Here is a 22,872-nt window from a genome sequence, read left to right as displayed (position 1 = left end):
GCCTGTACATTTTGTGATAACACTATATTAGTAAGATGTATTATGGGGTAATAATCTTATCTAAATACAATTTGCTGATGCTATTATATCCCTTAAATGTTATTTTGTTCTTAGAAATTGTGTAAAACTTTTATGAAGTATTCAGCTATTCTTGTTGCTGTGTTCACTAGTTGCAATTTCAATGCAGTACCACCGTGTTTTACAGTGAATGAGCATGTCATCTTATAAAAATTTTCAGCAAAAACACAGCAAAACCATTATAGTACAGCAATTAAACTGCAAACTGTACAAAAAAGCCTTAGATGGCCATAAAGATGATGTGTTGGAAACAGGAAAAATGGGCAATTGTAAGGCTGTGAATTACCTTGACAAGAGCTAAATTGTCATGAATAGATGACTTTGTCAGAACATCTTTAAAACTGCAAGTCTTGTGGGGTGTTCTCAAAAACCTGCAAAAAGTCCATGGGTATCCAAGGCTCACTGATGTGTGCGGGAGATAGGGCCAGCTCATCTTGTCTAATCCCACAGGAGAGATACTCCAGCACAGTGTGATGCTCTGGGCAAAGTTCAGCTGGGACACCTTGTGTGCATACATTCATATGGATTTTACCCCTCCATGGCAACAATAGCGAATACCTAGATCTTTATCTGATCATGAATGTGTAGGATGTGCTAGAAAAACAAGTCTGATCCCTGGAGGCCCCACCTTGCAACTTACAGGAATTAAAAGATCTGCTGCTAACATCTTAGTGCCAGATACCACATGACATCTTAAAGAGTCTATACTTCAACAGGTCAGAGCTGTTTGAGCAGCATAGGCTCATGGTTTTAGGCTCATGTCTATTTTTGAAATTACACCCCTTATCAAGAGGATTGGTGTCACGATTCGGCTGGCTGGAGGTGGATCCTCTGTGCCAGAGAGGGATTGGCGTGGACCGTGTTGGTGGACCGGTTCTAAGTTGCTACTGGTATTCACCAGAGCCCGCCGCAAAGCGGGATGGTCTTGCAGCGGCGGTAGCAACCAGGTCGTATCCACCAGCAACGGCTAAACCTCTCTGACTGCTGAAGATAAGCGCGGTACAAGGGAGTAGGCAAGAGCAAGGTCGGATGTAGCAGAAGGTCAGGGCAGGCAGCAAGGATCGTAGTCAGGGGCAACGGCAGGAGGTCTGGAACACAGGCTAGGAACACACAAGGGAACGCTTTCACTGGCACAATGGCAACAAGATCCGGCGAGGGAGTGCAGGGGAAGTGAGGTATAAGTAGGGAGTGCACAGGTGATAACACTGATTAGGCCTGCTGTGCCAATCAGTGACGCAGTGGCCCGTTAAATTGCAGAGACCCTAAGGAGCGGGGCCGCGCGCGCCGGGACAAGACAGACGGGGAACGGGTCAGGTACGGGAGCCGGGATGCGCATCGCGAGCGGGCGCCTCCTGCGTCGCGAATCGCATCCCGGCTGGGAGTGATATTGCAGCGCACCCGGTCAGCAGGTCTGACCGGGGCGCTGCGAATGAGAGGAGGCTGCGAGCGCTCCGGGGAGGAGTGGGGACCCGGAGCGCTCGGCGTAACAGTACCTCCCCCCCCTTGGGTCTCCCCCTCTTCTTGGAGCCTGACAACCTGAGGATAAGACTTTTGTCTAGGATGTTGTCCTCAGGTTCCCAAGATCTCTCCTCTGGGTCACAGTTCTCCCAATCCACCAAAATTTTTTTTTTACCTCTGACAATCTTGGAGGCCAGAATCTCCTTCACAGAGAAGACGTCAGACGAACTGGAAACAGGAGTGGGAGAAACAACTTTGGGAGAGAAGCGGTTAAGGATGAGTGGTTTAAGGAGAGAGACATGGAAGGCATTGGGAATACGGAGAGAAGGAGGAAGAAGTAGTTTGTAAGAGACAGGGTTAATCTGGCACAAGATTTTGAAAGGACCAAGATAGCGTGGTCCCAGTTTGTAACTGGGGACACGAAAGCGGACATACTTAGCGGAGAGCCATACCTTGTCTCCGGGAGCAAAAATGGGGGGAGTTCTTTTTTTATCAGCAAATTTTTTCATCCGGGATGAAGCCTGTAAAAGAGAATTTTGAGTCTCTTTCCATATGGTGGAAAGATCACGAGTCACTTCATCCACAGCGGGCAAACCAGATGGGCAAGGGAGTAGGGAGGGGAGGAAGAGGGTGACGGCCGTACACCACGAAAAATGGGGATTTAGCAGAAGATTCGGAGACTCTGAAGTTGTATGAGAATTCGGCCCATGGTAGAAGATCTGCCCAGTCATCCTGGCGGGAGGAAACAAAATGCCGTAAATAGTCACCCAGGACCTGATTAATTCTTTCTACTTGCCCATTGGATTGGGGATGATAAGAAGAAGAGAAGTTTAATTTGATCTTGAGCTGTTTACAGAGGGCCCTCCAGAATTTAGACACGAATTGGACGCCTCTATCCGAGACGATATGCGTGGGCAAACCGTGAAGGTGAAAAATGTGTATAAAAAATTGCTTTGCCAACTGAGGCGCTGAAGGAAGACCAGGAAGAGGAATAAAATGTGCCATCTTGGAAAATCGATGAACGACCACCCAAACAACTGTGTTGCCACGGGATGAGGGCAAGTCCGTAATAAAGTCCATACCAATCTGTGACCAAGGCTGTTCAGGAACAGGCAGAGGATGAAGGAGACCAGCAGGCTTCTGGCGAGGAGTCTTATCCCGGGCACAGACAGTACAGGCCCACACGAAATCAACAACATCAGTCTCCAGAGTCGGCCACCAATAAAATCGAGAGATGAGTTGAAAGGATTTTTTGATGCCCGCATGGCCTGCGAGGTGGGAGGAGTGTCCCCATTTGAGAATCCCGAGACGCTGGCGTGGAGAAACGAAGGTCTTCCCTGGAGGAGTTTGCCTGATGGAAGCTGGAGAAGTGGAGATCAGACAGTCCGGAGGAATGATGTGTTGCGGAGAGGCCTCTACTTCAGAGGCATCAGAAGAACGAGAGAGGGCATCGGCCCTAATGTTCTTGTCAGCAGGGCGAAAATGGATTTCAAAGTTAAAACGGGCAAAGAACAACGACCACCTTGCCTGGCGAGGGTTCAGTCGTTGGGCAGACTGGAGATAGGAGAGATTCTTGTGATCAGTGTATATAATAACTGGATATTTTGATCCCTCCAGCAGGTGCCTCCATTCCTCAAGCGCCAATTTAATGGCCAGTAGTTCTCGAACACCAATGGAGTAGTTTTTCTCCGCCGGAGAGAAGGTCCCAGAAAAAAAAACACAAGTAACAGCATGCCCGGAATAATTTTTTTGTAGAAGAACTGCTCCAGCTCCCACTGAGGAGGCATCTACCTCCAATAGAAAGGGTTTAGATGGGTCAGGTCTGGAGAGCATGGGAGCAGAAGAAAAGGCAGACTTGAGATGTTTAAATGCGTCTTCTGCTTGGGGAGACCAGGACTTAGGATTGGCATTTTTCTTGGTTAAAGCCACGATAGGGGCCACAATAGTGGAGAAGTGTGGAATTAATTGTCTGTAATAATTGGCGAACCCCAAAAAACATTGGATAGCACGGAGTCCGGAGGGGCGTGTCCAATCTAACACGGCAGATAGTTTATCTGGGTCCATTTGTAGTCCCTGGCCAGAGACCAAGTATCCTAGGAAAGGAAGAGATTGACATTCAAAGAGACATTTTTCCATTTTGGCATAAAGTTGATTGTCCCGAAGTCTTTGAAGAACCATACGGACATGCTGGCGGTGTTCTTCTAAGTTGGCAGAAAAAATCAGAATATCGTCCAGGTAAACCACAACACAGGTATATAGGAGATCACGAAAAATTTCATTAACAAAGTCTTGGAAGACGGCAGGGGCGTTGCACAGGCCAAAGGGCATGACCAGATACTCAAAGTGTCCATCTCTGGTGTTAAATGCAGTCTTCCATTCGTCCCCCTCCCTGATGCGGATGAGATTATAAGCACCTCTTAAGTCTAGTTTGGTAAAGATGTGGGCGCCTTGTAGGCGATCAAAGAGTTCCGAGATAAGTGGTAAGGGGTAGCGTTTTTTTACCGTGATTTTATTAAGTCCGCGGTAATCAATGCAAGGGCGTAGGGAGCCATCTTTTTTGGAAACAAAAAAAAATCCAGCTCCGGCAGGAGAGGAGGACTTGCGGATAAACCCCTTTTTTAAATTCTCCTGGATGTACTCCGACATGGCTTGAGTTTCTGGAGCAGACAGAGGATAGATTCTGCCCCGGAGTGGAGTAGTACCCGGGAGGAGGTCAATAGGACAGTCATAAGGCCTGTGAGGAGGCAAAGTCTCTGCTTGCTTTTTGCAAAAAACATCAGCATAATACAGATAGGCCTTAGGAAGACCAGATACCGGGGGAACCACAGGGTCACGACTGAGAGTACTGGGAACCGGTTTAAGACAGTCCTTGTGACAAGAAGTACCCCAGTTCTTGATTTCTCCTGTGGACCAATCAAGGGTTGGGGAATGGCGTTGAAGCCACGGTAATCCAAGAAGAATTTCTGAAGTGCAGTTAGAGAGGACCAAAAATTCAATTTTTTCGTGATGGGGTCCGATGCACATTAAGAGAGGTTCCGTGCGGTAACGCACGGTACAGTCCAATCTTTCATTGTTAACAGAATTGATGTAGAGGGGTCTGGCGAGACTGGTCACCGGGATGTTGAACCTGTTGATGAGAGAGGCCAAAATAAAATTTCCTGCAGATCCGGAATCCAAGAAGGCCATAGCAGAGAAGGAGAAGGTAGAAGAAGACATCCGCACAGGCACAGTAAGACGAGGAGAAGCAGAGCTCACATCAAGAGCTGTCTCACCTTTGTGCGGAGTCAGCGTACGTCTTTCCAGGCGGGGAGGACGGATAGGACAATCCTTCAAGAAATGTTCGGTACCGGCACAGTACAGGCAAAGATTCTCCATGCGGCGTCGTGTCCTCTCTTGAGGTGTCAAGCGAGACCGGTCAACTTGCATAGCCTCCACGGCGGGAGGCACAGGAACGGATTGCAGAGGACCAGAGGAGAGAGGAGCCGGGAAGAGAAACCGCCTCGTGCGAACAAAGTCCATGTTACGCCGAGCGCTCCGGGTCCCCGCTCCTCCCCGGAGCGCTCGCTACACTCTCGCTCCCACAGCGCCCCGGTCAGATCCACTGACCGGGTGCGCTGCGATACCGCCTCCAGCCGGGATGCGATTCGCGATGCGGGTGGCGCCCGCTCGCGATGCGCACCCCGGCTCCCGTACCTGACTCGCTCTCCGTCGGTCCTGTCCCGGCGTGCGCGGCCCCGCTCCCTAGGGCGCGCGCGCGCCGGGTCTCTGCGATTTAAAGGGCCACTGCGCCGCTGATTGGCGCAGTGGTTCTAATCAGTGTGTTCACCTGTGCACTCCCTATGTATACCTCACTTCCCCTGCACTCCCTCGCCGTATCTTGTTGCCATTGTGCCAGTGAAAGCGTTCCCTTGTGTGTTCCTAGCCTGTGTTCCAGACCTCCTGCCGTTGCCCCTGACTACGATCCTTGCTGCCTGCCCCGACCTTCTGCTACGTCCGACCTTGCTTCTGTCTACTCCCTTGTACCGCGCCTATCTTCAGCAGTCAGAGAGGTTGAGCCGTTGCTAGTGGATACGACCTGGTCACTACCGCCGCAGCAAGACCATCCCGCTTTGCGGCGGGCTCTGGTGAATACCAGTAGTGACTTAGAACCGGTCCACTAGCACGGTCCACGCCAATCCCTCTCTGGCACAGAGGATCCACCTCCTGCCAGCCGGCATCGTGACAGTCCATATCCTGGCGGAGCTCCTGACGCCTTTCGGAAAAACGCATGTCAATGCGGGTGGCAAGATGAATAAGTTCATGCAGGTTAGCAGGAATTTCTCGTGCGGCCAGCACATCTTTAATGTTACTGGATAGGCCTTTTTTAAAGGTCGCGCAGAGGGCCTAGTTTTTCCAGGATAATTCGGAGGCAAGAGTACGGAATTGGATGGCGTACTCGCCAACAGAAGAATTACCCTGGACCAGGTTCAGCAGGGCAGTCTCATCAGAAGAGGCTCGGGCAGGTTCCTCAAAGACACTTCGAATCCCCGTGAAGAAGGAGTGTACAGAGGCAGTGACAGGGTCATTGCGGTCCCAGAGTGGTGTGGCCCATGACAGAGCTTTCCCAGACAGAAGGCTGACTACGAAAGCCACCTTAGACCTTTCAGTAGGAAACTGGTCCGACATCATCTCCAAGTGCAGGGAACATTGCGAAAGAAAGCCACGGCAAAACTTAGAGTCCCCATCAAATTTATCCGGCAAGGATAATCGAAGGCTGGAAGCGGCCACTCGCTGCGGAGGAGGTGCAGGAGCTGGCAGAGGAGAAGATTGCTGGAGCTGTGGTAATAGCTGCTGTAGCATCACGGTCAGTTGAGACAGCTGGTGGCCTTGTTGCGCTATCTGTTGCGACTGCTGGGCGACCACCGTGGTGAGGTCGGCGACAACTGGCAGCGGGACTTCAGCGGGATCCATGGCCGGATCTATTGACACGATTCGGCTGGCTGGAGGTGGATCCTCTGTGCCAGAGAGGGATTGGCGTGGACCGTGTTGGTGGACCGGTTCTAAGTTGCTACTGGTATTCACCAGAGCCCGCCGCAAAGTAGGATGGTCTTGCAGCGGCGGTAGCAACCAGGTCGTATCCACCAGCAACGGCTCAACCTCTCTGACTGCTGAAGATAAGCGCGGTACAAGGGAGTAGGCAAGAGCAAGGTCGGACGTAGCAGAAGGTCAGGGCAGGCAGCAAGGATCGTAGTCAGGGGCAACGGCAGGAGGTCTGGAACACAGGCTAGGAACACACAAGGGAACGCTTTCACTGGCACAATGGCAACAAGATCCGGCGAGGGAGTGCAAGGGAAGTGAGGTATAAGTAGGGAGTGCACAGGTGATAACACTGATTAGGCCTGCTGCGCCAATCAGTGGCGCAGTGGCCCTTTAAATTGCAGAGACTCGGCGCGCGCGCGCGCCCTAAGGAGCGGGGCCGCGCGCGCCGGGACAAGACAGACGGGGAACGGGTCAGGTACGGGAGCCGGGATGCGCATCGCGAGCGGGCGCCTCCTGCATCGCGAATCGCATCCCGGCTGGGAGTGATATTGCAGCGCACCCGGTCAGCAGGTCTGACCGGGGCGCTGCGAATGAGAGGATGCTGCGGAGGAGCGGGGACCCGGAGCGGGGACCCGGAGGAGCGGGGACCCGGAGCGCTCGGCGTAACAACTGGGCTCAGCATAAAATGGGTAGAAAGGGGAATTGTCCTCTCGTGCATGCCTGATTTACTACAAATTATGCTAAAGAGATATCATAAATTGTAGCTGAAATCTACACTAGATCACCAGCGTAAATTTTGCTTTATTAAGAAGCAAGTGCCTTCTAATAAATCATGTGAAGTGGAACCAGTAGGATTTTACACAAGGCCTATGTGTGAAACGTCTATGTTAATAAATTCCCACCTTAAGGCCCATTAAATTTTGCAACTATAGAGCTCTGTCTGCAACTGTGGCTATTCCTAGCTATTCAAACAGACACATCCCCAATCTGCCCTTTGGGGCCTTCATTTTAAAGGGTTTATTGTAACACTCACGGTTCAGTAGACAGGAACACTGGAGGTAGTCGATCCGCTGGACCTGTGTGGCAGATGACGCGGGCTGTACCAGGGAGCAGAGTCTTAGGTGCCCCTGGTTTTCTCCAGAGCCTGCCACAAAGTGGGATGGACTTGATGCGGCAGGCGGCACCCAGGTCGTTACCCCTGGCATGACTCGACCACACAGGCAGCTGAGGAGATTCGAGGTACAGATGGGAAACAGCAACTCGTAGTCTGGATAGTAGAAGGTCAGGGCTGGCAGCACAGGTGCGTAGTCAGGAATGAAGCAGGAGGTCAGTAGGCAGGCGGCACAGGAGCAAGGTCAGGAAGGTAGCAGGAGGTCAGTAACAAGGCAAGGCCAAACACAGTAACGCTTTCTCAATGCACAAGGCAACACAGATTCGGCAGGGATGTGGGGGAGGAGCAGGAACTTATAGAGGAGACACAGGTGTTGCACATAACTATAGACTCACTGGCCCTTTAAATCTTAAAGCTCCGGTGCACACACCTCCTAGGAGATGGGGACACGCGCGCCGGAGAGGCAGATGAGTAAGTAGCAGGCAACTGAGGTGAGTGATGGGCTGGGATTCGCATGCAGGCGCATCCCGCGATGCGAACCCCAGCCCCGCCGGCAGCAGGGGAGAGCAGGGAAATGCGCTCACGGCCAGCACTGGCGGCCAGAGCACAAACCGTAACAGTTATCCAACATAGAGTGACTTAAGTACTTACCTGAGAAACCAACTTATGGTATGGGACATGGGTACCAAAGCCCTAAAATGATATCAGGCCCTTGGTGGTAGAATTTAAACTGAATCATCACTTATTAACACCAATGAGGCTATATTAAAACATAACCTTTACTTGTTTATATAAAAGTAATAATTAATGACAAGAGGTACACACATATAGACAAAGGGGGGGGGGGGGGACATACGAAAGGGTGACAGGTGAAGCCCTATTCTAATAGTCCCTAACAATCAAAACTCCTACCCAAGGTGTGGAAATGGGGAGGGGGAATATGATACAAATTAGTACAGTGCAGAAAATTATTGAGGTAGGTCTCTTTAGCCTACGCGTTTCGCCCTTAATAATGTTGAGGGCTCCTCAGGGATAAGAGAACAACAAAACCGTATTAGACATAGGGTGTAACCGATAAAATATACATAGTAATATTATTTGATACAGTGATATAAAGTGAGATATGCAGGCATCATAGATAGAGAAAGGATATCTGTGTCAGTCCTAGTCAGGGGTCTGTCATAGGAAATAGGTGAATATAATAAGATAACAGTCATAAATATTGAAGCACAAATAGTAATAATATATACATCCACTAAGTATATGATGATAACTTCATAGGATGTTAAGTGTATGATTGCATGTTTTAACTTCATGCATAATGGCAACCAAACTAAGTTAGGTAAATGATATAACAAATGACAGACAAGACCACCAGGATGTAAAATGTAAGATCACAGATTCCTAGACAATGTGACGATAAGAGATGATATAATATACTGAAACAATGGCACAGCTATTGTGGGCGTAGATATAGATCAATCACTTGATGAAGATATTAAATAGAGATATTTTGTAAGATCAGCACTTAGGAAGATGTAATAATCCCCTTGGTGGAGCCAAGTCCCATGCTGCTGCGACCGCCGACTGGTGACTGAGATGTGCCACGAGGACGCAATGGCTTCAAACATTTTTTAAGTCGCTTTAATAGAGCAGATTTAGTGCTTCTAAATCTGCTCTATAAAGCAGGGCAGGAAGCAGCGCTTCCCAACAGGCGCGACGTCACTGAAGCCTTGCTGGGCGCTTGCTTCCGCCCTCACATCGTCTATGCCGCGCTCCTGTCAGGAGTGTGCATAGATGATCTGCCAAATAGAACGGCAGGCAGCTCCAGGGTCTCCTCCTCCCTGTTTAGCTGTGCATGTGATACCCGGGAGGAGGAGTAGAGGAGCATCGCCGGCCTCCCATGCACGTTGAAAAACTACAACTTCCAGTATGCCCATACAGCTGTCAGGGCATGCTGGGAGTTGTAGTTTTTCAGCAGCTGGAGGCACACTGTTTGAGAAACACTCATGTGTAATCAGGGTGCCTCCAGCTGCTGCAAAACTACAACTCCCAGCATGCCCTGAAAGCTGATGACTGTATGGTCATGCTGGGAGTTGTATAAAGAAAGTATTATAAGACCTCAGATCCGACTTCAGACTCCGGAGGATCAGTGCAGCAATGAGTGCACGCGCTGCCTCCGGACAGGGTAACGGGGGCGGGTGGGGCCACGCGCGAGGCCAGTGGAGCTGGCCAATGCGCGCAGCCCCAGCAACCAGCGTGCTCGCTCTTGCCTGTTTGATTGACAGGCGGGAGCGAGCACCACAGTGACAAAATTTTGACTCATTTGCCAGGCTGAAATGAGTCGATACTTTGTAGTGATGTCACTGCCGAATGCATTCGGCCACTAGGAGGGCAACCCCTAGTGGCCGAATTTAAAAGTGATTTTAAACTGGTTTAAAATCACTTTTATTAATTAAAGTATATTAGAGATATGTTGTAGTACTTAAGTACTACAACATATAAATTTTTTTATTTCATGACAGTGCCCATTTAAGTACTTACCTGTCAGACAGTTATGGACATGCTTAGGGAGGATCCCTGCTTGTTACTGGGGCTAAATGGCTCTGTTTTGAGTCTATCATAATGCTGGTGCTTTCTTTTTAAGAAATGGCTATTTCCTGTTGGAGTTCCTCTCTTCCAAATCCAAGTTCCAAGATCTCTTGTTTGTAAAGGTGAGGTCCCTTTTGTCCCTTTCACACATCAGCCACCCCACCTATTGCCGCACACCTGAGTTGCCTTGCATGCGGTGCTATGAGTAAAACACAATTCTCTGCAGCCCAGTGGAGAATGATCTCCCTTCCCACATGCTCCCTTTCAACAACTGACTGGTAATGTAATTTCTTGGGCCGCACTGCAACATTGAAGAAGCTCACAACACTCATTTTGTATACTGCTAAAAATGAACATCCAGAGCAAAGATCACATAAGATTGTGATACCAGCCATCAAACACAGGTACAGACGCTATATAATGAACTACACTATTTTTACAGCCCCTGTAGAACAGTCAAATAAAATTTAAAAAATCCCATAATCCCTTAAATTCTGTAAGGAGAAATACTAAGGGTTTGCTCAAATATTGCAGAATTGTGAATTCTTATTAAAAGTATGCTACAAAATACTGCACAATGCTAGTGAATGGGATTTTTCCATACATTTCATGCATTTTATATTGAGGAAAAAATATTGTGTCAAGAAGATTTCATAGTACAATGAACCCTAAATGATTAAAAAAAAGGTCTTCTTATTAAAGAAAAGTTTTGGATAAGGGGTACACAGATTTATTTCTTTGCTGTAGCTCTAGAGCTTCTATATTCAAATATTTCAGTAAGACAACAGAAAGTATCAGTGTAGCAGAGGTCCAAGGGTATGATCCTACAATGGCCACACGACTTTGCCAGTAGTAATACTACAGGTTTACTGGCAAAATCATATGGCCACTGGCCACCACATATGGTACAGGATTTATTCACATGTAGTTGTTACGCCGAGCGCTCCGGGTCCCTGCTCCTCCCCGGAGCGCTCGCGGCGATCCTCTCTCTGCAGCGCCCCGGTCAGACCCGCTGACCGGGAGCGCTGCACTGACATTGCCGGCGGGGATGCGATTCGCATAGCGGGACGCGCCCGCTCGCGAATCGCATCCCAAGTCACTTACCTGTCCCGGCCCCCGGCTGTCATGTCCTGGCGCGCGGCTCCGCTCCTTAGGGCGCGCGCGCGCCAGCTCTCTAAGATTTAAAGGGCCAGTGCACCAATGATTGGTGCCTGGCCCAATTAGCCTAATTAGCTTCCACCTGCTCCCTGGCTATATTACCTCACTTCCCCTGCACTTCCTTGCCGGATCTTGTTGCCTTGTGCCAGTGAAAGCGTTTAGTGTTATCCAAAGCCTGTGTTTCCAGATCTTCTGCTATCCACATTGATTACGAACCTTGCCGTCTGCCCCGACCTTCTGCTACGTCTGACCTTGCCTCTGTCTAGTCCTTCTGTCCCACGCCTTCTCAGCAGTCAGCGAGGTTGAGCCGTTGCCGGTGGATACGACCTGGTTGCTACCGCCGCAGCAAGACCATCCCGCTTTGCGGCGGGCTCTGGTGAATACCAGTAGCAACTTAGAACCGGTCCACCGACACGGTCCACGCCAATCCCTCGCTGACACAGAGGATCCACATCCAGCCTGCCGAATCGTGACAGTAATAGCTGCAACATGTGGCTGTACACTCATAGTCTAAGAATTATAATAGACTATCTTCCCCTGCAAATTCTGCAGCAATTATGCTTGAGTTGTCTTTCTTAATTAATTTCTCATAGTCAGTCAAAAAAAAAAACACACCTCAAATTATATTTTCACATCTATTTATATAAAACTCAACGTGTGTGTATGTATGTGTGTATGTTCCACAAAAACTTTCAAACGGCTAAAGATATTAACATGAAACTTGGCACACATGTTACTTATATGTCAACAACAAACATAGGATAGGTGATTTAACCCTTACTCACCCCAATTTGCTAGGGGTGGGGCTTATGTTTAAAGTCCCATGCAAGTCAATGGGAAATATATATTACCGCATAACTTCCAAACGGCTGGAGATATTTCGATAATACTTAGTCACATGTTACTTATATGTCCACTTAAAATATAGGACAGTTAATTTAACCCTTAACTACCCCAATTGTGTGGGTCAGGGTTTTTGTTTAAAGTCCCATGCAAATCAATGGGAAATGTATGTTCCCACATAACTTCCGTACGGCTGGAGATATTTCAATACCTGGTACACATATTACGGGTCGGGATATGAGGACGGGATATGAGGGCAGGATGGGAGGTCGAGATAGGAGGTCGGGATAGGAGGACGGGATAGGAGGACGGGATATGAGGACGAGATATGAGGTCGGGATAGCAGGTTGGGATAGGAGGACAGGATATGAGGACGGGATAGGAGGTCGAGATATGAGGACGGGAAAGGAGGTCGAGATATGAGGATGGGAAAGGAGGACGGGATAGGAGGTTGAGATAGGAGGTCGAGAAAGGAGGACGGGATAGGAGGTCGGGATAGGAGGTCAGGATAGGAGGTCGGGATAGGAGCTCGAGATTGGAGGACGGGATAGGAGGTCGGGATAGGAGGTCGAGATAGGAGGACGGGATAGGAGATCAGGATAGGAGGCCGGGACAGGAGGACGGTATAGAAGGTCGGGACAGGAGGTCGAGATAGGAGGTCGGGATGTGAGGTTGGGATATGACAACAATATTTGAGGACTGGATATGAAGTCAAAAGCTTCCTCCTTTGTTTATTTTCCTCCCCAACAAGGATTAGGAAGGAAAAATCGGGCAACGCCGGGTACTCAGCTAGTATATATATATATATATATATAATATATATATATATAAAACTCAACGTGTGTGTGTGTATGTATGTATGTATGTGTGTATGTTCCAGTATCACGTCCAAACGGCTAAAGATATTAACATGAAACTAGGCACACGTTACTTATATGTCAACAACAAACATAGGATATGTGATTTAACCCTTACTCACCCCCATTTGTCAGGGGCGGGATTTATGTTTAAAGTCCCATACAGGTCTATGGGAAATATATGTTACTGCATAACTTCCAAACGGCTGGAGATATTTCGATAATACTTGGTCACATGTTACTTATATGTCCACTTAAAATATAGGATAGTTAATTTAACCCTTAACTACCCCCATTTGTGAGGGTCAGGGTTTTTGTTTATAGTCCCATGCAAATCAATGGGAAATGTATGTTCCCACATAACTTCTGTACTGCTGGAGATATTTCAATAACTGGTACACATATTATGGGTCAGGATAGGAGGTCGACATAGGAGGTCGACATAGGAGGTCGGGATAGGAGGTTGGGATAGGAGGTCGGGATAGGAGAACGGGATAGGAGGACAGGATAGGAGGTTGGGATAGGAGGTCGGGATAGGAGGTCGAGATAGGAGGTCGAGATAGGAGGGCAGGATAGGAGGTCGGGATAGGAGGTTGAGATAGGAGGACAGGATATGAGGACGGGATAGGAGGTCGTGATAGGAGGTCGTGATAGGAGGACGGGATAGTAGGTTTTGTTAGATGGACTGGATAGGAGATCGAGATAGGAGGGCAGGATAGGAAGTCGAGATAGGAGGACAGGATAGGAGGACGGGATAGGAGGACGGGATAGGAGGACGGGATAGGAGGTCATTATAGGTGGTCGGATTAGGAGGTTGGGATAGGAGGTCGAGATGTGAGGACGGGATATGAGGTTGAGATATGATGATGGTATAGGAGGTCGGGATATGGGGTTGGGATATGACAACAATATATGAGGACGGGATATGAAGTCAAAAGCTTCCTCCTTTGTTTATTTTCCTCCCCAACAAGTATAAGGAAGGAAAAACCAGGCAACGCTTAACTACCCCCATTGGTCGACATAGGAGGTTGGGATAGGAGGTCAGGATAGGAGGTCGGGATAGGAGGACGGGATAGGACGACGGGATAGGAAGATGGGATAGGAGGTTGGGATAGGAGGTCGGGATAGGAGGTCGGGATAGGAGGTTGGAATAGGAGGTCGAGATAGGAGGTCGAGATAGGAGGACGGGATAGGAGGTCGAGATAGGAGGACAGGATATGAGGATGGGATAGGAGGTCGGGATAGGAGGTCGGGATAGGAGGTCGTGATAGGAGGACGGGATAGTAGGTTTTGTTAGATGGACTGGATAGGAGGACGGGATAGGAGGACGGGATAGGAGGTTGGGATAGGAGGTCGAGATAGAAGGACGGGATAGGAGGACGGGATAGGAGGACGGGATAGGAGGTCGAGATAGGAGGACTGGATAGGAGGACGGGATATGAGGACGAGATGTGAGGACGGGATATGAGGGTGAGATATGATGACGGGATAGGAGGTCGGGATATGGGGTTGGGATATGACAACAATATATGAGGACGGGATATGAAGTCAAAAGCTTCCTCCTTTGTTTATTTTCCTCCCCAACAAGTATTAGGAAGGAAAAACAGGCAACGCCGGGTATTCAGCTAGTCATTCATAAAATAATAAGGAGCATTTCGACTAAGGCCCCTTTCACACTACCGTTGTCACACGGTAGTGTGATGGCCGCCGGGGCCACAGAGGAGAATAGCGGGAGAAAAAATACTGTCTTTTTCTCCCGCTACTCCAGCTGAAAAACAGCTGTGCCCGATGGACCCCATTGACTATAATGGGGTCCATCGGGACCCCCTGTTGCCCATTGCGTCCCGTCAAAATGACGGCCGTCAAGCTCCAAAAAAAAAGAGAATTTGACGGCAGTTCTTTACGGTAGTGTGAATGTAGCCTAAGTACTTAAAGGGGTACTCTGCTGCTCAGCAATTGGAACAAATGGTTACGAATGCTGGAGCGGCACTGGGAGCGGTCACGCCCCCTCCCATAGATTTGCATTGAGAGGGTGGGGTTTGACATCATGAGGAGGCGGGGCTATGACATCACAAGCTCCCGATGGTGGCTCCAGCATTCAGAACAATTTGTTCTAAACGCTGAGCAGCGGAGTACCCCTTTAACAAGTGTTTCACAACACAATGTGCTGTATTTCTCGATGTAGTGCTTAGAATAGTTGTGCATTAAAAACTTTATAGTTTTCCATTTAGGAACTTGCCTCTCTGTAAGGCTTTATTCACACATCGTTGATCAGTATTTAGTATTTTGAAGCCAAAATCAGGATTGGCTGCAAAGAAGAAAAGTATTACCTTTATTTTTAAACTGTGCAATGTACTGATGCCAAATACTGACCAAATATGCCATGTGTGAATAAAGTCAACTATGGAAGACTCCATACTATACCTCCATTGGTTGTTCTTGGAATCCTGCTGTTTCTTTGCCTTTGAAGCTGAAGTTTGAAGAGCTCATCTTCTAAGTGCTGATTTTCCATTTCAAGAGTTATTAATTTCTCATTCAAGTCCAATTTTGTACTTGCGTATACTTCTAAATATAGCACAAGAAAACATAAAAAGCAAAGAATGATTTTGTTTCAGGTGCATTGTGTCAAAAGAGTGAGGGCAGTATGTGTTGTGATTACGGAAATCTTATGCATTTATATACTTTGGCTTCAGTGCGAGGGCATGTCAGACATATTACGGTATGTATTAGTGTTCATAACATACCACATTCGCCAAAGTTTGTGGCCCACACCATTACTACTATAGTGATTATTAATATAAATATAGTACTACACATAAATAATAAGAAATAAAAGGATTAAAATGATACTTATATCCTTATAAAGTACAAATATAAATGACAGCATAACAAACAAAATACATTTTAATTTACTAATAATGACACTAAAGAAGAAAAAAGGACAAAAGGCAGGGTTCACACACAGCAGTACCATGTGCCATCAAGCTAATTGTATGGCAACACTGCATGTTTAACAGTAAAGTTTCCCGTTAAAGGGGTACTCCGGTGAAAACCTTTTTTCTTTTAAATCAACTGGTGGCAGAAAGTTAAACATATTTGTAAATTACTTCTATTAAAAAAATCTTAATCCTTCCAGTACTTATTAGCTGCTGAATGCTACAGAGGAAGTTCCTTTCTTTTTGGAACACTGAGTGGAATTTTTTTTTTTTCTAATCAACTGGTGCCAGATTTGTAAATTACTTCTGTTAAAAAATCTTAATCCTTCCAGTACTTATCAGCTGCAGTATGAAGCAGAGAAAATTGTATAGTTCTTTTCTGTCTGACCACAGTGCTCTCTGTTGATACCTCTGTCCATGTCAGGAACAGTCCGGAGCAGAAGTATGTTATGGGAATTTGTTCCTGCGCTGGACAGTTCCTGACATGGACAGCATGTCATACAGCAGCTGATAAGTAGTGGAAGGATTACGATTTTTAAATTTAAAATCTGTTAAACTTTTTGGCACCAGTAGATTTAAAAAAAAAAATTGTTATCCACTGGGATTACCCCTGTAAAATTTAACTGCAGGCAATTGGCCACAGAGCTACAAATAAACCCATCCTTAGGGCTCATTCACATGCACTTCTATGCATTTTTTGCAAGTAGTATTGGTAATACTGTATTTTTTAATACAGATTTTTAACATGTGTTTTTAATGTGTCTTTTTTTTTACCCTAGAGATGACTATAGAGAGTGCATGTTTTTTGTACATTTTCCCCTCATTTTACTGTTTGTAGTGCATTTTCTTTTCCTATTCTGGTCCATCTTCTCTGGTGTTTGAGCAATAAGCTCCTCCATACGCCGAATTGTGGCAAGCTCTTCATACTAAGTCTTTAAAATTCATAGGGGAGGACAATAACTATTTTGAATGTACTATGTAGTCCCCTAGAGTGACTAAAAGTGTAATAAAAAAAAAGGTTTAAAAATGTTTATGTGAAAAATTCAAATCAGCTCTCTTTTCCCGCTTTTGCAAAAAAAAATCTAAAACAAAAAATGTAACATATGTAGTATCACTGTGTATGTAAACTGTTCAAACATAATATTGTTTATCCCGCAAGGTAAAACAGAAAAATGCAAAAATGAAAACTGCCTGTGTTCTCAAGAGGTTAATGTTCTGTACTTAAAAACTTTGTGTTTGTATTGGAGTACATGAGTCTACAAATCTGTTAGAGGTAGAAAAGAAATAAATGGAGACAGACAACAGTTTCATGAAATATGATTACTTCCTATTGACATAACGTTGAACCACACACATTGTCAAAAGAGTCTATTTGGAATATAAAAAATGAGACCTATATCTATAAATTGGCTGGGTTGTGATATATACACTAGACAAAGCAGAAAAGCAGAACAAATTAAGTAGTTTTTTTTTTCTTTACAAAACTGTTTAGTAGCTTCTGGAAATGACAGTACTGGGTGCTGACCTGACTGTAGGCATGAATACTTAATCACCAAAGCCTGTTACCCACAGAATGAGTCTTAAGTTCATACATAATACCTTATTTCAAAGAAATTGTAAAAGCTGTCATGAATAAATGATTAAGTATGTAACCTACTTTTGTTTTTCTTCTTCTGAATGGAGCGTGCACGTTTTTCTCTTTGTTCTATGAGCTGTGCCTCGGTAAGAAGATCCTGTAAATTTGCCAAGATCATTTGATCATTTCCTCCATTCTGCAGGTAAGTCATGCGTAAGGCACTGTGTAAAACAGTAAAGCATGAGATGGGTCAAGACTTTTAAACGGAATTTCTGAAACAAATATCACCCCTTCCTATTGTTATCTTGAAGTTCAGGTGTTGGGATCCCTATTTATCGTGAGAGAGGGTTTGTGGTTCCTGTTTGGAGAGAACTGCCCATATAAGAAAAAAGCATAGAAACATCTGACATTAGTGCTTACGGATTGTGTCGGCAGAGAAGAACAATACTGCCCATCTAGTCTGCCCAATACTTTGAATACTATTAATAAGATGTAACTAAGAAAAGTCTTGTGAGAACGCTTGGCTGTTTCACTCATAGGTCAGACTTCATATCTGCATCCGTATAAAATGCATAGTTTAAACTTATAATAAACATTATGATGCATTTTTTATTTATTTAACTCTACGTAGATTCATAGATAAAAGTTATTTACCTGATTTCAGAAGTCAAGCTTCCGCCTCCATAAATTTGAACAAATGGCTTTTGAAAAGCTCTTTCTAATTTCCGAGAAGCTGGAGATTCACTGTGCCTTGATGAAATACCTCGTTTTCTACAATTTAAAACCCAAATAAAAAATCCAAACTTATTTAAATGTTCATGCTTTTTCTCGTTTCATAAGCATTTTTCAGGCCAATGTAAGCAGTGGATTGTAAAGGGAGGGGAAGTATTTAGGAAGGATTCTACTTTTTCGTGTTAACCTTTTTTCAATCTACTTTCAGTTTGTGCTTTAAAAACTGCATCAATGTGGAATATGAAAATATTTACAAAATCACATGACAGCCATTTAACTAATTTTACTACCATTTTTTTTCTCGTCTTAATTCTTTATTTAAAACCCAAAGTAGTCAAACGCCAAGGGCCACACCCTAATAAACAAAGACATAGCAAACAATTTGCATACATTTTCGGTTTCATGGAAAAAGGAAGGGAAACTCAGGAGGCAGATGTTAATGTCCAGAGCAGACTTGCCAAAGGAGACTGTGCTATGAGAGAATAAGTCTACAAGAAGTGCAATATGTAAGATGGACTAATTTAGGGAGGAGGTAAGATCTTGCAGATGTACCTCAGATTTTTCAGCCTACAAATTCACATGGATAACAATGTGGTGTGTGTGTGGGGGAAGGTCAATTGTATCTTATTTAACATTTCATTTCTGTACATTAATTTGGATACAGCAATATTTCCACTCACAGCCACATATACCGTTGGAGACAATAGTCTGAAGCTGAATCATTGCCTTCTATTGGAGAGCATTGTAGGCATGCTGTGTGACCTGTGCAAAGGTCAATGTGCAGAGAGGGGAAGCTATCAGCATATGAATGGCCTAATTCTCTGTTATCTATTTACTGTTGTCACCTTTCACTGCAATCCTGCCTGTGATGATAATGATAAAGAGGAAGTGTCAGTATTTTATTAGGCTTTGTGGTGAGAATAAAAGCTTCATGATTTCAGGATTTTTTTTTAACATGGAGACAAAAAAGTGGGAAAGTAAAAACATCTCCAATCAGTCTCAAAAACAATTTTTAATACAAATATATGATTTAAACAATAGGTAATATTGTCATAACACACTACCTTTAAATGCTATGGACACCTTTGCAATATATATATTTTTTTATTGTTCATTTGTTTCCTGAATGCAAAATTAAGCAACCTTGTAAATATCCTACCATTAGGCTGCTTAGAGAAAGATAAGGACTTATGGTTCTCTCTATGTTAGAGATGACAGCAGAGAGGGAATAGGATTACACACTAGTTTAAAGGGAGAGAATGCTTGGATAGCAGCTCTCACAGATGTAGATGGGTAGGAAAGCAGACTTAAGGCAGTCTGGAGGGAAGAATCATTGTCTGTCTTGAAGGCCATGGGTTTAAAGTGGCCAATGGCCAAGAGAATGGCATAAAAGGGAGTCTTTCTGCCTGACATTGGATTCAGCTCCTGAAAATCGTACTCTCCCATGGCTATGGGGCCCTGAACAATTACTTAGTTTGCCCTCATGATGCCAGGCTTGGTAGTGATTACTGTCTCAAGAGCTGCATGCTAAACCTTGCGAATATCCCTACAAGTAGCATTTAAATTTACCAGTATTTTTGTAAAAACTATGGTTTTATGAATACAGATTAACAATAGACAATAATTTTATCATCTATCATTGTTGTTTTTTTCTTTGATATAAATTATCTATTCTAGAAGGTAACACCCCATAGTAAAACTTCACTTACCGTATATACTCGAGTATAAGCCGAGTTTTTCAGCACGATTTTTCATGCTGAAAACACCCCCCTCGGCTTATACTCGAGTGAACTCTCCGCCCTCAGTGGTTTTCAACCTGCGGACCTCCAGAGGTTTCAAAACTACAACTCCCAGCAAGCCCGGGCAGCCATCGGCTGTCCGGGCTTGCTGGGAGTTGTAGTTTTGAATCCTCTGGAGGTCCGCAGGTTGAAGACCACTGCGGCCTTCGACATCATCCAGACCCCTCTCACCCCCTTTAGTTCTGTACTCACCTCCGCTCGGCGCTGGTCCGGTGCTGCAGGACTGTCCGGTGGGGAGGTCGTCCGGTGGGATAGTGGTTCCGGGCTGCCATCTTCACCGGGGGGGCCTCTTCTCCGCGCTTCGGGCCCGGCCCCGGAATAGTCATGTTGCCTTGACGACGATGCAGAGGTACGTTCATTACCAACGTCCCTCTGCGTCTTCGTCACGGCAACGCCTCTATTCCGGGCCCGAAGCGCGGAGAAGAGGCCCCCCCGGTGAAGATAGCAGCCTGGAACCACTATCCCACCGGACCACCTCCTCTCCGGACAGTCCTGCAGCACCGGACCAGCGCCGAGCGGAGGTGAGTACAGAACTAAAGGGGGTGAGAGGGGGCTGGATGATGTCGAAGGCCGCAGTGGTCTTCAACCTGCGTACCTCCAGAGGTTTCAAAACTACAACTCCCAGCAAGCCCGGACAGTCGATGGCTGCCCGGGCTTGCTGGGAGTTGTAGTTTTGAAACCTCTGGAGGTCCGCAGGTTGAAGACCACTGAGGGCGGAGAGTTCACAAGAGGATGATGACAAGAGGATGATGACAAGGGGATGATGAAGGGGGTGGGGATGATGACAAGGGGATGATGAAGGGGGGGTGTGGGATGATGACAAGGGGATGATGAACGGGGGGTGTGGGATGATGACAAGGGGATGATGAAGGGGGTGTGTGGGATGATGACAGGCGGTGATGATGAAGGGGGGATGATGACAGGCGGTGATGATGACGGGGGCTTATACTCGAGTCAATAACTTTTCCTGGGATTTTGGGGTGAAATTAGGGGCCTTGGCTTATATTCGGGTCGGCTTATACTCGAGTATATACGGTAATACAAGATCTTGATATCATTGTTGATGGAAGATAATGCAGTTGTAGTTGGAAATAAATTACTGTAATGAATGCAATTATTCATTTGAACCTTTTCAATATCTAACTAAATCTTCTACACATGTAAAGCAATGGTAAACTTATATACGGTGTAGGTATGTCCTGCTGAGCTGAGATTACTGTGGGCAAAGCCAGACAGTTTTTGTCTCAATTCAGTAGATCTGTTCCATTAATGAATGTAAAAAATAAAAAATGAACAATACTTAATATTTTAGTCTTACAGTGCTTCAGCCTGCAGCATGTCGATTTGTTGCTTCATAGAAGTTAAAAGTAGTTCATTCTTTTGCTCTTGAGCATTCAAATGCCTTATCATTTTTTCTAAGTAGCCTGTATTCCTGTTTCCAGCTGTTATTTCATTTAGCCTTTGCACGATATCTGTAATTGTTAGATGAAGTTACATGCATGGTTTAACAGTACATGTTCTACACTATCACATTCAATTTTAAAGCAAATAAAAAATAATATTAGAAATATATGTTCCAAGGAAGTATGTTTCCTAGCAGGTTTCTTAACATTGGAATATCTGTGTTACGGGCAGCGTTCCGGTCACTCATTTTGACCGTGGGCGCTCCCCTCCTCTTGTCACCAGTGGCTCCGGGACTCACTGGCTCCGGGACTCCAGTGGACGCCCGCGATCATGCACGCGGCACCCCGTTTTAATCAGTGCCCGGAGCGTGTTCGCTTCGGGTCTGATTACGCTCGACCGCAGAGCCGGCGGCGTGTGACGGTGTGATACCTATCAGGCCCCCTCCCGTAGGCTTGCATTGAGGGGCAGAGCGTGACGTCACACGGGGGCAGGGGCATGATGTCACACGCCACCGGCTCTGCGGTCGAGCGTAATCAGAACCGGAGCAAAACACGCTCCGGGCACTGATTACAAACGGGGTGCCGCGTGCCGCCAGCTGCGGGACTCCCGCGATCAGGCATCTTATCCCCTATCCTTTGGATAGGGGATAAGATGTGTAAGCATCGGAGTACCCCTTTAATGGAATTCATTAAAGGGTGAGATATACATTTTTGGGATCAGAAAGGAACTAAATGGGTTCATAACATTTTTTGTCAACTGAAAATATTGCCCTTTATAAACCCTTAACAGGCATTGGGAATTAAAGAGACACAATACTTATGGCACATGCAGTTATTATAGGCTTATAAGAACACGGAGAAAAAATAAATCTTTATGGTAGAGAATCACAGTGTGTTGGATGGTATAAAAGAAAGTTCACCAGTTAGATGGAGGATAGTTTACTTTATAAATTAATTCTCACTTATGGGTCTAAAAAGTATGAAGAAAAGATTAAGGGAAAGTGGGCTACACAAAATGGAGAATTGAATGATGGTTTATGGAAGCAGGTTTTTGAAAATGTGACACGTTGCCCAGAGAAGAAAGTACATCAAATACCGCAGTTGATAATTATATTTCAGTTGTATCACTCCCCAACGCTGCCGCGGAAATTGAAATGTGGGGATAATGGTAATTGCCCCAAATGCAATGGGGAAAACGCTGATTCCCTTTCTTTAGTGTGTGGGTGCCCGCAGAGTCTGAAATTTCTGGTCTGAAATCGTTGAATTTTTGGGGGGAAAAAAGTGTTTGAGGAAATTTTTTCTGTCAGGGT

At 46.0% G+C, this 22,872-nt stretch overlaps 1 protein-coding gene across 1 annotated transcript in view; it reads right to left on the bottom strand.

The window, feature by feature from the left end:
• The window catches only part of LOC130306312 (coiled-coil domain-containing protein 17-like), a 108,690-nt gene that overhangs the window by 49,427 nt on the left and 36,391 nt on the right, over positions 1 to 22,872 (bottom strand). The window contains exons 4-7 of the mRNA XM_056552086.1: positions 21,478 to 21,631; positions 18,283 to 18,399; positions 17,710 to 17,849; positions 15,541 to 15,681 (exon numbers count right to left, since the gene is read on the bottom strand). Coding sequence (XP_056408061.1) covers positions 15,541 to 15,681; positions 17,710 to 17,849; positions 18,283 to 18,399; positions 21,478 to 21,631 — 552 coding nt within the window. The remainder of the gene's footprint in view (positions 1 to 15,540; positions 15,682 to 17,709; positions 17,850 to 18,282; positions 18,400 to 21,477; positions 21,632 to 22,872) is intronic.

This window comes from Hyla sarda, chromosome 1 (assembly GCF_029499605.1).
Source record: "Hyla sarda isolate aHylSar1 chromosome 1, aHylSar1.hap1, whole genome shotgun sequence".
Classification (NCBI taxonomy): Eukaryota; Metazoa; Chordata; class Amphibia; order Anura; family Hylidae; genus Hyla; species Hyla sarda.
The sequence above is the reverse complement of the archived record's forward strand: the minus strand, read 5'-3'. Positions and strand labels throughout refer to the sequence as shown.